General features: G+C 41.5%; 1 protein-coding gene across 1 annotated transcript; it reads left to right on the top strand.

Annotated features, from left to right (window-relative positions):
* Window positions 1-7863: 7863 nt before the first annotated feature.
* LOC139353948 (uncharacterized) lies at window positions 7864-11574 on the top strand. Its single transcript, XM_070998149.1, has one exon. The coding sequence runs from the start codon at window positions 7864-7866 to the stop codon at window positions 11572-11574; it is 3711 nt and encodes a 1236-aa protein (XP_070854250.1).
* The last annotated feature ends 3684 nt before the right edge of the window (window positions 11575-15258 follow it).

Raw genomic sequence — 15258 nt, 5'->3', positions numbered from 1 at the left:
CATAACGCTTAATTCTGTATACCGCCGGTAGGTGGCGCATTTTAATCTCGCTTTGCTGCTTGCATATCTCTATTTAGCTGAGTAACGGTTATCTGATAGTCGAGGTACTCGACTATATCGTTCTTCCTTTTTTTTAGTTAAGTTATAAAAATTTAGTCCGTTAAAATTGATTTAAATATTTAAAACATTTTGAATATTAACATTTTTCAAGAAGTAAAAATTATACAGTCGGAAAATTTTCGCCTTAGAAGGGGTATAAGTGCAGTGGCTCGCGCCAACAGCGAAAACAAAACAAAAGAAATCAAGTAAAGGGGTGAGAGGAAGACTTAGTGCATTTTGTTTGAGTGATTGAAAGGAAAGCATCCATTTAAATTGTGTGCAGAAGAGTTACATTCATCGTTTCTTTAAGTTAATACAATAAAGTCAGGTAAGTGTTACATTAAGTTTTAGATTTTGTGCATTCATCTTAGTTTAAAGTACGTAAGTTTTAAAGGTGGGTGAATGGGTTCCGTTAGCCGAAAGTGGATGATGAAATGACACGACAAATGAATATAAGAAACAAGATAAATCCCGTGGGACTTCGAAAATTTTAATTTGAATTTTTACTTGTGAAAAAGCGGACATCCCATACAACTGTTTATATGGAGTCTCATTTGTTCTTCACATGTGCAAGAGGACATGTCCCACGGGATTCACAAGGTGATTCACGAGAACTTTGGAACTAAAGGGTATGTATATGTCACATGTGGGTGTGGGGCAAGTGTGCGCCATTTCTCACGTACTCAGCTACACCTCCTAAATATTTTTTTTATATATATCAAGTTACTTCCTTCCGTGAAGAGGGAAGAATTATTTGGAAGCCCCGTTGGAACGGATTAACGCCACCGCCAACCTCTTAAAGATTAATCGCTCATAGTGTCACATGGGGGTGTGGGGGATGGCGGCAATTAAGTATACTCTTTCTGGACATGATCGTGAAATTTGTATGACATCCTAACCCCTTACAATCAGTAAATTTATGGATAATGCTAATTGTGCTGGAGCCCGCATAAATTAATAAGGGGAAGCGGGGCCATTAATATGCAAATTAGCCCCCGCCATTAATAGGCTACACATACATTCTTTCTACTTCATACTGCCTTTCTTGATGGTGCCAAGTCGATCTAGCCATTTCCGGCCCCTAAAGTTTTAGCGGAAGACAAAAATATTTAGCTGAAATGTATAGTTCTCAATACCTATCGACAGACTTGAAAAAATGTTCCCACGTAAGCTATAGGGCCCAGAAACCGCGCACAACCTTATACCAATCACAAATTTAAAAGCTGAAATCTCGGAAACTATCAAAGATACAGAATTGGGATTTCATGGAATATGCCACGCCTATAATAACGCCCACAAGCCGCCAAAAACTGTGACACATATAATTTTTTATTCTAGAAAATATTTTACCCTAATTTGTCTCGTATTTTTTGACCTAATAAAAGATTGCCCGTCAGACCCAGATTGTGGCGTCAGACCCACAAACCGCCCAAAAATCGTACAAACGCCTATAATAGTAACGCCTAAATCTGTCTGTCCGCCTACATAACAATATAATGTGATCGCAGGTAAGTTGAGCATTACAATGTCGCTTTGCTGCTTGCATACTCGATCTCCCTTTGGTCCCTTTAGCTGAGTAAGGGGTATCTGATAGTCGAGGTACTCGACTATAGCGTTCTTCCTTGTATTTTATTTATTTTATTGTTGTGAACATATTTCAGGTGCACCTTTCTCACGTGACTATTAATTGCTTATAATGAGGGGAAGAATACGTGATCAATATTGTCACATTGTTCTCACGTGCACCTTTCTCATAATGAGGGATAGGATACATAATCAATATTGTCACATAGGGATGTTTTCATACTACTCATTTGACTCTTGAATTATAGCGAAAAAAAGGAATGGAGCTAAAAGGCATGTTGCTCTTACTTGTTGTACACGGTCTGTTGCGCACTCCGTTAGTTGGTGGCCCGCGGATAATGTGATCGAGGTTTGAATACACTATATGGCTTTAAAAATATTGTTTCACTTCAGGCTATGTGTCGTGCGATGAGGATGATCCCAATGGGTTCGAGTCATCAACGAATGACGCCACGGGGCAATCGCTGCCAGATTCAGGGACTGTAGTTACGCCTGAGTCATTAAGGCCTACTAGCCGTTCACCGGCTGTTGCCACTTCCTTGTACTGCCTCTAGCTAATACCCTTGCACCTCCTCCTGTCCCACTTACTAGCATGATCCCTAGGAAAAACACCCATAGCCCTGCTCTCTCTTCTCCGGTACCACTCACTGTCGTGGTACCTAGGAAATCTATTTTTGTGTCTAGGTTGAATGCAGCAATAACAGTAAATGACGTGATGCATCATATTGTCACAGACCTCCCCCTTCCCAATCAAAATGGTATTGATATCACCAAATTTAATTTTAAACAGATAAGAGATTACTCTTCATTTAAAATACTTGTTCCGGATGGGCTGTTCTCTAAACTTCTTTGCCCCAATTTTTGGCCTGCTGATATAATTGTCCACGAGTATATAAAAAAGAATAGCTCCCTTTCCATGACTTCTTTGTCGGCGCCCAGCTCTGATATAAATTCAAAAAAATAAATTTCCTAATTCACTATCAGAATGTTCGGAGGCTTCTTAGTAAACTCTCTACGCTTTATATAAATAGTTCAATTTTTGAGGCCAATGTTATTGTACTTACTGAGACCTGGCTTAACCCATCCGTACACGATAGTTAGGTTTTGTCTAATAGCTTTTTTGTTTATCGGAAGGATCGTCAGACCCGTCGAGGTGGATGCGTTCTTACTGGAGTAAAATCCAATTTAACTTCTGAGTTTGTTGATATTTCTGAATCATCAGGTGTTGAATTTATTTCCGTAAAATTATCTTTCCCAAAAAGAAACATTTTTTTAACCTGCTCGTACATATCTCCTGGCTCTGAATTTAACGTGTATCTATTGCACTTGTCCGCCATACATTCTATATCCTTGTTGCTTGCTGAAGCTGACCAACTTATTGTGCTTGGTGACTTTAATCTTCCCAATATTTCTTGTTTGGAGAGTATTGACTCATTGGCAATGATTCCTAGGATGCAAAATGATTTTATTGATGTCTTGTTGAACTATCTTTGCAGAAAGTTAACAGGATTCCCAATCATATTGGTCGTCTTCTTGACTTAATCTTTGTTTTTAATATTAGCGATGCTGAAGCCAGTCGTATTTCGCCACTATCATTACCTGAAGATTGTTATTATCCTACCCTTCAGCTCTGTATTAATGGATTTTTTAATAATCCTAGGACTGTAATAAATGTACAGACTAGTTTGTGTTTTAAGAGGACTGATTACGGCAGACTAGTGGAAGCTTTACCGACAGTAAGCTGGTCCTTTCAAGTTGACCTTCCTGTTGATGATGCAGTTAGGTACTTTTATGAGGTCCTTTACCGTCTATTTGATGAACATGTCCCTCTTTCCTCCATGAAGAATTCTTACAGCTCTCCATGGTTTACCCGTCAACTATCTTATCTAAAGAATAAGAAAACCAGACTATTTAAACGATTCAAAATGTCCGGCTTACAGACAGACTTCACCAAATATAGTTCAGCTAAGGTGAAATTTGTCCAGTACAATTCCGATTGTTACAAAAATTACCTGTCTCGTTGTAAGCGTGTTTTCAAAAGTAATCCTAAGCTTTTCTTTTCTTTCGTCAATTCTAAACGGAAATCTAGCTGCTTGATATTTCCAACTTATTCGAAGACTTTTTTCAATCGACATATACGAAATGCAATAGTGTCATTAATGAAGATTATCCATACCCACTACCTCATTTGAACTCTATCTTCAAACCAGTGATTGATGTGAATTGAATGTGATGTGATTGAATTTAATTACTAGAGGTTTTCTGACACATCATCAAACTGATGTGATTTATACCGATTTCTCTAAAGCTTTTGATTCAGTGAACCATAGGATTCTTATTTATAAATTGTCCCTTTTAGGTTTTCCACCCAACCTACTAGAGTGGATAATTTCCTACCTTTCTAATAGAACTCAATTGGTCAGTTTTAATAATAAAATTTCTAAAATAATTAATGTTACTTCTGGAGTGCCACAGGGTAGCCACCTGGGACCTTTACTTTTTGGCTTAATGATTAATAATCTACCTTATGTCATAAAATCGTCAACTGTTTTAATGTATGCAGATGATGTCAAGCTATGTTTGTCCATGTGTTTACCTAATTCATATAATGACCTTCAATTAGATTTTGATTGTTTGTATACGTGGTGCACGATTAACATGTTGAATGTGAACTATTCTAAATTTAACTTTATGACCTTTTATCGTTGTAATCCATCTCTGTATTTTTATTCTATCGGAAATAACGCCCTTGAACGTATTTTTATACCCGTTACTCGTAGAGTAAAAGGGTATACTAGATTCATCGGAAAGTATGTAACAGGCAGAAGGAAACGTGTCCGACCCCATAAAGTATGTATATTCTTGATCAGGATCACTAGCCGAGTCGATCTAGCCATGTCCGTCTGTCCGTCTGTCCGGATGAACGCTGAGATCTCCGAAACTATGAGAGCTAGGCTATTGAGATTTGGCGTACAGATTCCTGAGCTTCTTACGCAGCGCCAGTTTGTTTCAGTAGACTGCCACGCCCACTCTAACGCCCACAAACCGCCCAAAACTGTGGCTCCCACAGTTTTGATGCTAGATAGAAAATTTTAACTGAAATGTATTAGTCTTGTCAATACCTATCGAAAAAAAATTTTGCTACGCCCACTCTAACGCCCACAAACCTCCAAAGAAAAAAGCTATGACGTCAGAGCCAGACAATGCGAAATGCTTTTACGCGTGTATGTGTGTGTATGTAAATAGTTGCCGGCCGAACTTAGCGGCAAAGAAAAAAGCCCTGCCGGCGCTCAGAGAGAGCAAAGTGCGCGGCTAACTTATTCTATTGAATAATGAACCCTTTATCCATTTGTCCCATTGACGGTCAAAAACCTTTAAAGATCTGTACATCTTTATTTATCTCTTTCAAAGAATATGAATTAGCTTAATAAATACCTATAGATTGTCCCAACAAAACTTCCGTTTTCAGTCCAATGCTCTCAAACCAAAGTAGTTAGGACAAGCCTTGACACTAGAGCCAGAAAACGACATACATACATACATACATACATGTATGTGTTTATGCATGTGTGGATGTAAAAAATTGCAATCTAATATCCGCGGCAAATAGAATTCTTTCAAACGAAGCTATTCAACCAAATATTTTGAAATACAGAATGTGCCTTAAAATTGTGTATGTTTAGAAAGCATACATAAATATAAATGTTTTTTGTCTATTTTATGTGTTGCTTTCTCATTCTTGGCGCTGGCTGAAACAAAACCAGAGCCGAGAAATGAGAGCAAGGGAGAGAGAACAAAGTGCGCGGCTAACTTATTTTAAAGTTTGTTATCTGAGTAACGGGTATCTGATAGTCGAGGTACTCGACTATAGCGTTCTTCCTTGTTTCTGTTCAGGATCTTGGCGTTCTATTTGCTCATAAACTTAGTTTTAAAGACCATATATCTACTATAACTAACAATGCCAGAAATCTCCTGGCGTTTATGAAGCGTTGGTCAAGGGAGTTTGATGATCCCTACACAATAAAGCTTTTGTATGTTTCTCTTGTTCGTCCGTCAATGGAATATTGCTCGTCTATATGGTCACCTCAAATTAGGTGTTACCAAAATATGTTAGAGTCCGTTCAAAAACAATTCCTTTTATTTGCTTTGAGAGGTTTAAACTGGGACACAGGAAGTCGATTGCCCTCTTATCATGCGAGGTTACGCTTGCTGGACTTACCAACCCTGAACCATCGTAGATAGTGTCATGGAGTTATGTTTTTGCATAAATTAATTAATGGTGATGTCGACTCTCCCTTCCTTCTTAGTTCCCTCAACTGGAATGTACCCTGTAGAACAGTTCGTCGTTTTCGTCCGTTGTCCCTGCCAATTTGTAGATCCAATTATGCCCTTCATGATCCTTTTCGGGTTCTTTGTGACGACTATAATGCACTGTGTCACGTCTTACTGTTTGATAGCCCTAATGCAACTAATTATGATAAACTTATGTATTTTCTATCTTCCAAAAATTTGTAAATTTCTGTTACTAGCCATTCTATGTAAGCATGTATTTTAAACTGTCTATTGTTATGTCGTCTTTTTCCATGTCCGCGATTTCGTTTACTTGCCCAAATCGGTATAGGGCTCCGCGCGTAACAAGCATTGCTTGGTGTCGTAAGGGCCACTTGTTTGTACTGACCATAGTGCATCAACGTCCAAGAAACATATTTCCTGAGACGTGTTTTACTTTTAATAGTTAAATTTTATTTTTATTGCAATGAAATTAGAAGTTGTCAGAAACAAACTAGCGCTGCGTAGGAGGCCCAAGAACCTTCACGCCAAGACCCAAAGCACTAGCTCTTATAGTTTCCGAGATCTCAGCGTTCATACGGACAGACATAAATGGCTAGATCAATAATTTATAAGCTTTATTGTGTTGGAAACGCTTTTTTCTACCTGATACATACGTTTCGAAGAATCTAGTATCCCCTTCTACTCTACGAATAACGGGTATAAATATATTTGAGGAATATACGAGTAGAATAGTAGCACTGTAACATCTACTGGAATTGCTTAAAGTGTACAACTGTGGGCAAAGGAAAAAGATAAGGAATTGAAATATTTTCATGTCGAACAAGGCAGAGTGCCATATCGCTGTGTTGGCATCAGTGGTCGATGTTTCCGAACCGGTTAACGACCTCTCTATCTGTTCCCAGTATACCCGATAGACTAAGCTCACGCCATGTTAGTTCATTGAAGAATAGAAAGTGAAATACGAAGCAATTAAAAGCAACAGCTCTGTTTATTTCTTTAGGAAGAACTTGGATGATGTGATTTCTTTTCATCGTTATCCACAAGCTAAGTAGTTCCAACTTGGTTTCCACTTGCGATAAAATATATATATATTTTTTCCACACACCCCCATTCCACCAAGTTCGCCGCTCCACTGTTAAGGCCTACATTTTCTGTGAAAACATATATATATATATATCATTTTGATCTTTCCGATCGGAAGCATAATCTACACACCACAAGTGGTACATTCCGCGCAACTTTACAAAATTAAAACACAAAAAAAATTTTAATAGACCTATCATACCCATATGTATATATATATGTATATAATTTAAATTACAAGCAAAAACGGGAAACAAAAAATTTGCCGGCATTAAACCGCCGGTTTGTTTTAAGATTTTGTTTCTTTTTTAAAATTAAAACACACACTCTACCTACTTGGCACACTTGGGGTTCCGAGCATTCCGTACTGCAACGCGTCGCATAATGGCTAAGACAGGCCGTTTACACTGCACTGCATTTGGGACGTCGGTAACAAGAAACTAGATACATTTTCCAAACTTAGAACTGAAAATAATATGTAGTTGGATAGAATAAATCATAAACAGAACCGGAAGGGATAAATGCGAATATGTATATATAAATATATATTACTTCGAAGTGTCCTAATTAAAAGCTCAAGCAGCGTTCCGACTTTACATGTTTCGCATTTATCCCTTCCGGTTTAGTTTATGATTTATTCTATCCAACTACATACTGAACTGAATTCAAAGCTAGGGTAATACCAGAAGTTCACACTAATGAGGTCAGACTTCAGCAGATACAGGCTCTCTGGGACAAGGTAGAGAAAGAGTATGAGAAGTGCTCTGAGGTTATTTCTATATTACAGCGCAAGTTTGTTCAGCAATGTTCCACGCCCACTCAAACGCCCACAAAGCGCCCAAAACTGTGTCTCCTACAGTGACGGACGGAGCCACCGAAATTGTACGCGGCCTGTATGCAGCAGGGCAAACTAATAGGGACTGCTGGATTATACACTTCATCCTAGCCAAGATCGACGCGGAAACCCGTCGCAAATGGATCGAAGGAAGCCGGGAACTGGAATCTCCGTCTGTGGATGATCTACTCAAGTTTTTAGACCGACGTTGCGAGGAATTTGAGCTCAGCAAAAGTGAATCAGACATAGACTCCAAGGTTGGCCCACAACATGGCAAGGCAAAGCGATCGTCACACGCTTTAGTATCGATGGAAGCAAACACTTGTGTGAAGTGTAACTCGAAGGAGCACAAGGTCTACGCCTGCTCAAAGTTTTGTGAATTGTCAATCGAGCAGAGACGCACATTTGTTAAGGCAAAATCACTGTTTTTTAACTGCCTTAAGCCTGGGCATGTGTCGCGAAAGTGTGAATCCAAATTCACATGCAAGTTTTGCCACAATCGTCACCACTCTCTGCTACATGCAGATATTCTTGGTTCGCAAGCCGCTGTCGCTGCGACACACTCACGAGATGATGAAAGACACATCCCAAGCGCTCCCGAAGATGCTACCGTCACTATCAGCCATATCGCACGGGCACAAGTGGCTCCCACAGCTGAATCCTTCTGCAACGGATCAACAACCGCAACACAGCCACAAGGGCTACGAAAAAGTGCATTGCCAACAGCTCTAGTCTTTGTAAGAAACGCAACAGGATCGCACACTACCTGTCGGGTGCTTTTGGACAGTGGCTCGGAACTGTCGTACATCTCCGAGCGGTGCGTACAGGCGCTCGGACTGGCACGCTCACCGTCACGAATTTTGGTTACCGGAATCTCGTCAATCAAGGCTGAGACAACTAGAGGCTGCAGCACACTGGACTTGCAGTCAAGGATCTCAGATCACACAATGAAGGTGCGTGCTCACGTACTCAGCAAAATTACCTCCACGTTGGCAAGACATGATATCGCCGCCTCAGCACTCAAGGCATTCGCTGGCTTTGAGCTTGCGGATTCTGACTATCAATCGTTGGCGCCAGTTGATATACTCCTGGGCAGCGACTACGTTTGGACCGTATTCACCGGTCAAAAGATGTTCGACAACCAGGGCAACATCATCGCCATTTCGACCATATTTGGATGGGTCATCACATCTATCGTTACTACCGGATGTTCATCTACAACAACAATGCACACGGCTATTGACATTGACGAATCGCTAAGACGCTTATGGGAGCTGGAGGATGTCAACCAGGAATTCCATGGGAAACCGGAGGACGATGAAGTTGAGCAGCACTTTGTGAAGACGCACACTCGGGACTCTAAGGGGCGTTACATCGTCGAACTTCCGTTCAAAACCTCTATGGAACAGTTTTCGGATACTTTACAGGGAGCGCTAACAAGATTCAGGGGTGTAGAGCGCCGCCTAAAGAAAGACCCCAATCTGCATTCACAGTACGTACAATTTATGCGTGAGTATCTTGAGTTGGGCCACATGCGAGAACTATCGCCAGAAGACATTAAAAAAAATCCGAGCTTTTACTTGCCACATCATCCTGTAATTACCCAAAAATTACGCGTCGTATTTGACGGCTCATTCAAGGACACGAATGGACGGTCCTTAAACGAAGCTCTGCACATTGGACCCAGCATTCTACGAAACCTTTTCTCGATTTGTATGCGTTTCAGAATGTTCAAGTTCGTATTTTCAGCAGATATTGTCAAAATGTATCGACAAATCTGGGTGGCTGCCAACCATTGTGGCTTTCAGCGAATTGTTTGGAGAGAAGATGAAATGACTCCTATTAAACACTGTGAACTGTCCACGGTAACATACGGCACATCCTGCGCACCATTTTTGGCAGTGAGGGTCCTGGATCAGTTAGCTCACGACCATCAACACGACTTTCCTACCGCTGCAAAGATCTTGAAGGAGCAGTTCTATGTGGACGACGCACTGACCGGAGCACATACCGAGGAGGAGCTCATTCGCAATCAAAATGAGTTGATCCAGTTGATGAAATGTGCAGGCATGGAACTTGGTAAATGGGTTTCCAATTCATCACTTGTCGCTGACAGATCTCTCGCTACAACCGAAGTACAAGGCAAAGGATCCAATTCTACAGCAAAGGTTCTTGGCATTCACTGGGATCCAAAAGAGGATATGTTATCCTACAAGGTTTGCCTCACAACAAATCCGCACAACACCAAACGCCAAGTGCTGTCAGATGTGGCACCCATCTTTGACCCGCTGGGTATTCTGTCGCCAGTGGTAGTGCAGTTTAAAATTCTGTTCCAAGAATTGTGGCTACACGACCTCGGCTGGGACACGGAGCTTCCTCCAAAAATGGCGGACTGGTGGAATAAATGCCGTAACGACCTACACATCCTTCGCGACCTACGCCTGCCACGGTTTGTCCAAAACAATGAAGATCACATCGAACTGCATGGATTTTCAGATGCATCCATCAAGGCATATTCCGCAGTCATCTATAGCAGAGTAGTGCGAGCTGATTGCACCGTATCAGTTCCACTCATTGCAGAAAAAACCACAGTTGCTCCGCTAAAGCAGCAGTCTCTACCACATCTCGAACTGTGTGGCGCTTTGCTACTGAGCCGACTGTTCTTGTCAGTCAAGGCTGCGCTACAACACAAGGACATTGAAGTACATGCGTGGTGTGAGTCAACCATAGTCTTGGCCTGGCTATCACATCCACCATCTAAGCTTAAAACATTTGTAGCCAACAGAACCTCAGAAATACTCGAAGCCTTACCGCGCAACGCATGGCATCACGTAAACACAAAAGAGAATCCGGCGGACTGCGCCACACGAGGAATGCTTGCTTCGGACTTTATCCATTTCGACCTATGGTGGATGGGACCTTCATGGCTGCAAGATCCAGAAATGCTTGCGGTAAAGTTGACCTCTAAAAAGTTCTGTTCTTCCCTTTTAGAAAACCATGGAAAAGAGGAAGTGAAGACCACTGCATTAACCGCACAGGAAACTTCCTCATTGTCACCAATCGAAGCTTTAACTCAACGCGTCTCGTCCTGGACAAAGCTGGTACGCGTTGTAGCTTACGCCTTACGCTTCATCCAAAAGACCAAGGTCATTAAATCTGCAACGCTGGCAAATGGAAAGATGCTCACCTTTGAGGAGATTCAGGCTGCTCGCATTCTTTGCCTGCAAGAGGCTCAGAAATGTTTCATGGAAGACCGTAAACTACTGACGGAAAACAAGCCACTTCATAGCCGCTCCCAGTTGGTGAAGCTCTCGCCGATTATCTGCAAGGATGGCCTTCTTCGAGTTGGTGGACGACTGGACAACTCACAATTACCAGCTGATGTAAAACACCCTATACTGCTTCCCAAGTCGAGCCGCATCACAAGAATGATTTTGGAACACGAGCATACGACAAATCTTCATCCAGGAGTTTCTGCACTTTTTGTTATTGTTCGTCAAAAGTACTGGATCTTTGGTGCGCGCAACCTGATAAGAAATCTGGTTCACAACTGCATCAAATGCTTTCGCCAACGGAAACTCACGGAGCACCAATTCATGGCCGATCTACCAGGCATCCGTATAACAGAAGCTTTACCCTTCCAGCACTCAGGCTGTGATTACGCTGGACCATTTATGTAGGATCGCCGGTGATGGTTCAAAGATAATCTCAACAATTAAGTTTAATGACTTTATTTAATTGATAGACAATAAGATATTCCGTTTTACATCTTCTTCCTCGGAAAAACAGAAAGCAAAAGCGAGTACTCTATGCGACGATTCTTTTCGCGCGGTATCGAATATAATATTTTAACAGAGTTGCAAGCGATAATTTTACGTTAACAGATTTGAATATACCTTAATGTAAATAAAGTAAAATAAGTTTAGGCAGAGCTGTTGTGTAGACATGACCACTCCTTGTCTTCTTTTCCTTTCCCACAATCGGCCATCCTGATTCATCATTCGGCTCGATTGATGGTTCTTCTGCTGAGTCTGACTGAGGATTCCATGTCTTCATATATTCAGCGACGGTTGATGTTTTCCCTGGACCTTCATGGTCACCAACTTTCTCCACGTCATATCGGCCATGGGGAAGAGTCCTGACTACTTTGTAAGGTCCAAAAAATTTTGGTTTTAACTTTAAGCCGGTCCCGTACTGTGTGCGCTTTATGGCGACGAGTTCGTTGATTTTGTAATTCAGCTCCTTCTTACGACCCTTGTTAAAGGACCTACGATTCTCTTGCTGAATTTTGGAGATGTTACTCTTCGCTTCCATACGAACGGTCTCTCTCTCTTGGTCCAATTCTTCGATAGCGGCGTCTTCAAGGAACGTGTTGAGCTCGGATAGTTTGTTGGTCCTCATTTCAACCCCTGTTAATATCCTGAAGGGTGATAGTTTCGTGCTTCTTGGGGGTGTGCTGTTCATTACTTGCTGCACAACCTCTAGATGTTTATATCAACTGGACGATTTCTCTTGACAAAGCTTGGCCAACATTGGGATTACGATTTTATGGATTCGCTCCACCTGACCATTCCCTCGGGGAACTCCAGTGGCTATCATTAGATGCTGTATCCCGTTCTCGTCGCAGTATTGCCTAAATGTGTTTGCAACAAACGCTGCCCCTCTATCTGATATTATGCGCTTAGGGTTTCCAAACACTGCCGCTTGACGGGTAAGTCGATCGATAACTCCTTCAGCGGTTGTATTTTTTGTCGGGTGGAGCCAGACAAACTTAGAGAACGCATCGATCACGACGAGAATGTAGTTGTAGTTCTTGCTGGTCTGCTCTATTGGTCCTACATGATCAACATGATATGTTTCCAACGGCTTGTCATCTTTGTTAATGGGTGTTAAGAAACCTTCCTTTTTGCCTGCCTTGCCTTCAGAAATAATACATTCGACGCAACTCTTGACCACTCTTATTACTTTTTTCGATAAGTTCGGTATGTAAAATGTCTTCTCGACAGCCTCTTGAGTTCTTTTTACTGAGAAATGTCCTTGCTTATGGGCCATACGAATGATTTCTTCCTCCATTAATGTCGGCACCACAATCAGTTCTTTGACAGGATCCTTGTACAATATGCCATGCTTAATAAAGAAGTCACCATATGTGCTGTTTTCGAGGGAGGCCATTACTGCCCGAACCCATTCATCCTGCGACTGTGCTTCCTGCAACTTGTGATGCAAAGTGTCTTCCAACATTAGACATGAAACACGACTTAAGGCGTCTACGTGACGCATTTTGCTGCCGCTTCGATGTTCGATGACATAGTCATAATCCTGGAGAAACAATGCCCACCGTGCCACTCTTAGAGGAACTTCTCCACGCTTTTTCATCGTTAAAGCAAATGCGTTGCAGTCGGTTATAATTTTGAACTTTATCCCAAGTAAATAGACACGCCATTTTTTTAAACCCTCAACTATAGCCAACACTTCGAGCTCGTAAGAGTGGTATTTCTCTTCAGCTGGCTTCGTCTTTCGACTTAGGTATTAAATAGGGTGCAACTGTTGATCGTCCGGATCTTTTTGCAGAAGAACACCCCCGTAACCGTGCATAGAAGCGTCAATGTGTATCTCCGTTTGAGCTTTAGGATTATATAAACGTAACACCGGTGCAGATATCAATGCTACTTTTAGTTGCTCAAATGCTACAAGCTGTTCTTCGGCGAATCGGAAAGGAATTTCCTTACGAAGCAAGTCGGAAAGTGGTTTGGCTTTCAACGCGTAATCTGCAATGAATCGCCTAAAATAGGATGTTAGTCCAAGGAAACGCTGAAGACTCTTTCGGTCATGTAGAATTGAAAAGTTCTTGACTGCTTGAGTTTTGGCCTCTGACGGTCTTATGGTCTCTCCTTCGACAATGTACCCCAAAAAGTCTACCTTTCCCTTGAGAAACTGGCATTTGCTCCACTTAATTTTCAAGTTAAACTCCGAAGCTCGATTTAGGACACGCTCTAACTTTTGTATTCCTTCATTTACATTCTTAGAGGGAATAATGAGATCATCCATGTATGTTACGACTGTACCATCTTACACCATATCTAGTAGAATCGCATAAATGTATCTTGAAAATACGGCTGGTGAGTTCGAAATTCCAAAAGGGACATATAAAAACTCGAATTGCCCTGCATGTGTCACGAAAGATGTATATTTTCTCGAATTTTGCTCAACTGGTACATGGAAAAATTCATTCGCTAAGTCAAGTGTTGTAAAGAGGCTGTTTCCTTGCAATTTTTTTAATGACATCGTCTATAAGTGGCATCGGAAAATGATCCTTGGCAATCTTAGCGTTTAGTCGTCTATAATCGCAGCAAAGGCGCTTGCTGCCATCCTTTTTCGGTACCAAGACAACCGGCGAGGCATACTCAGACGAACTTGGTTGGACAATCTTCTCTTCTAACCATTTCTCTACCTGGTTGTCGATAATTGTCTTGTCTGCAGGTGAAATGCGCCGAGGGCGTTCATAGACTGGGTATTCGTCATTTAGCAATATCTTCATCTGAATGGGACTGTCCTTTTTCTTCTCTGGCTTGTAGTTGTTGATCAAATCTCTTACAGTTTTAGCAATTGGTCTCTCCAGGTGAGCGACGTCGATCTCGGGATCCTCACCTTCAGCAAAAAGACACATCTGGGGGTATTCCTGGAATATGTGTAACTCAGACTGGACTGCTTTCTCTCCGGCAAAAGATTCCAGGATGTTGTGGTTCCCTTTTTGTTGAAATGTTACCGAATTCTCTGAGAATATCAAGTCCACCAGCTTCAGGACGCTATTCCCGATGACTGCTGAGTACTTAATATCATTTCTGCTGGTAACGTGAAAGTTTAAGTCCAAACAAGCGTTGTCTACCACAACTGTGGTTGCGAAACTGCCAAGCGTATTTAGCTCGCTGTTACAAATACCCAATAAACAGTGTTTTTCGTATGTAAGCTCGATATTTCCTAGCTTCTCAACTACGTCATCAAGGATAAGGCAAAGATCACAGCCTGTATCGATCAAAGCGGAAAATCGAACGCCATTACAGGAAATTTCCTTAAACAATTGGACAATTCGATGCCTTGTGGCCAAGCTGTTCGCATCTGTAGCATTTAATGGCCTGTTTACACTCCCTGGCAAAATGCGAAGGATCACCACACTTAAAACATTTTTTGGAATGCTGTTTGATCACATCAGGTTTCTTGTCTTCATTGGTATAATGAGATTTAGCCGTATTAAGCAATTGAGGGCGACTGCAGCGAATTTTCTCATATACCTTTGCTCCTTCAGTTCCTGCAGAGTCCTGGCCTGGTATAAGTTGCTTTTGTTGGCTCTCGAGTCGGGTATCCCT

Source organism: Drosophila suzukii, assembly GCF_043229965.1.
Source record: "Drosophila suzukii chromosome Y unlocalized genomic scaffold, CBGP_Dsuzu_IsoJpt1.0 scf_Y1, whole genome shotgun sequence".
In the NCBI taxonomy this organism is placed as follows: domain Eukaryota; kingdom Metazoa; phylum Arthropoda; class Insecta; order Diptera; family Drosophilidae; genus Drosophila; species Drosophila suzukii.
This window is presented reverse-complemented; position numbering and strand designations above follow the sequence as displayed.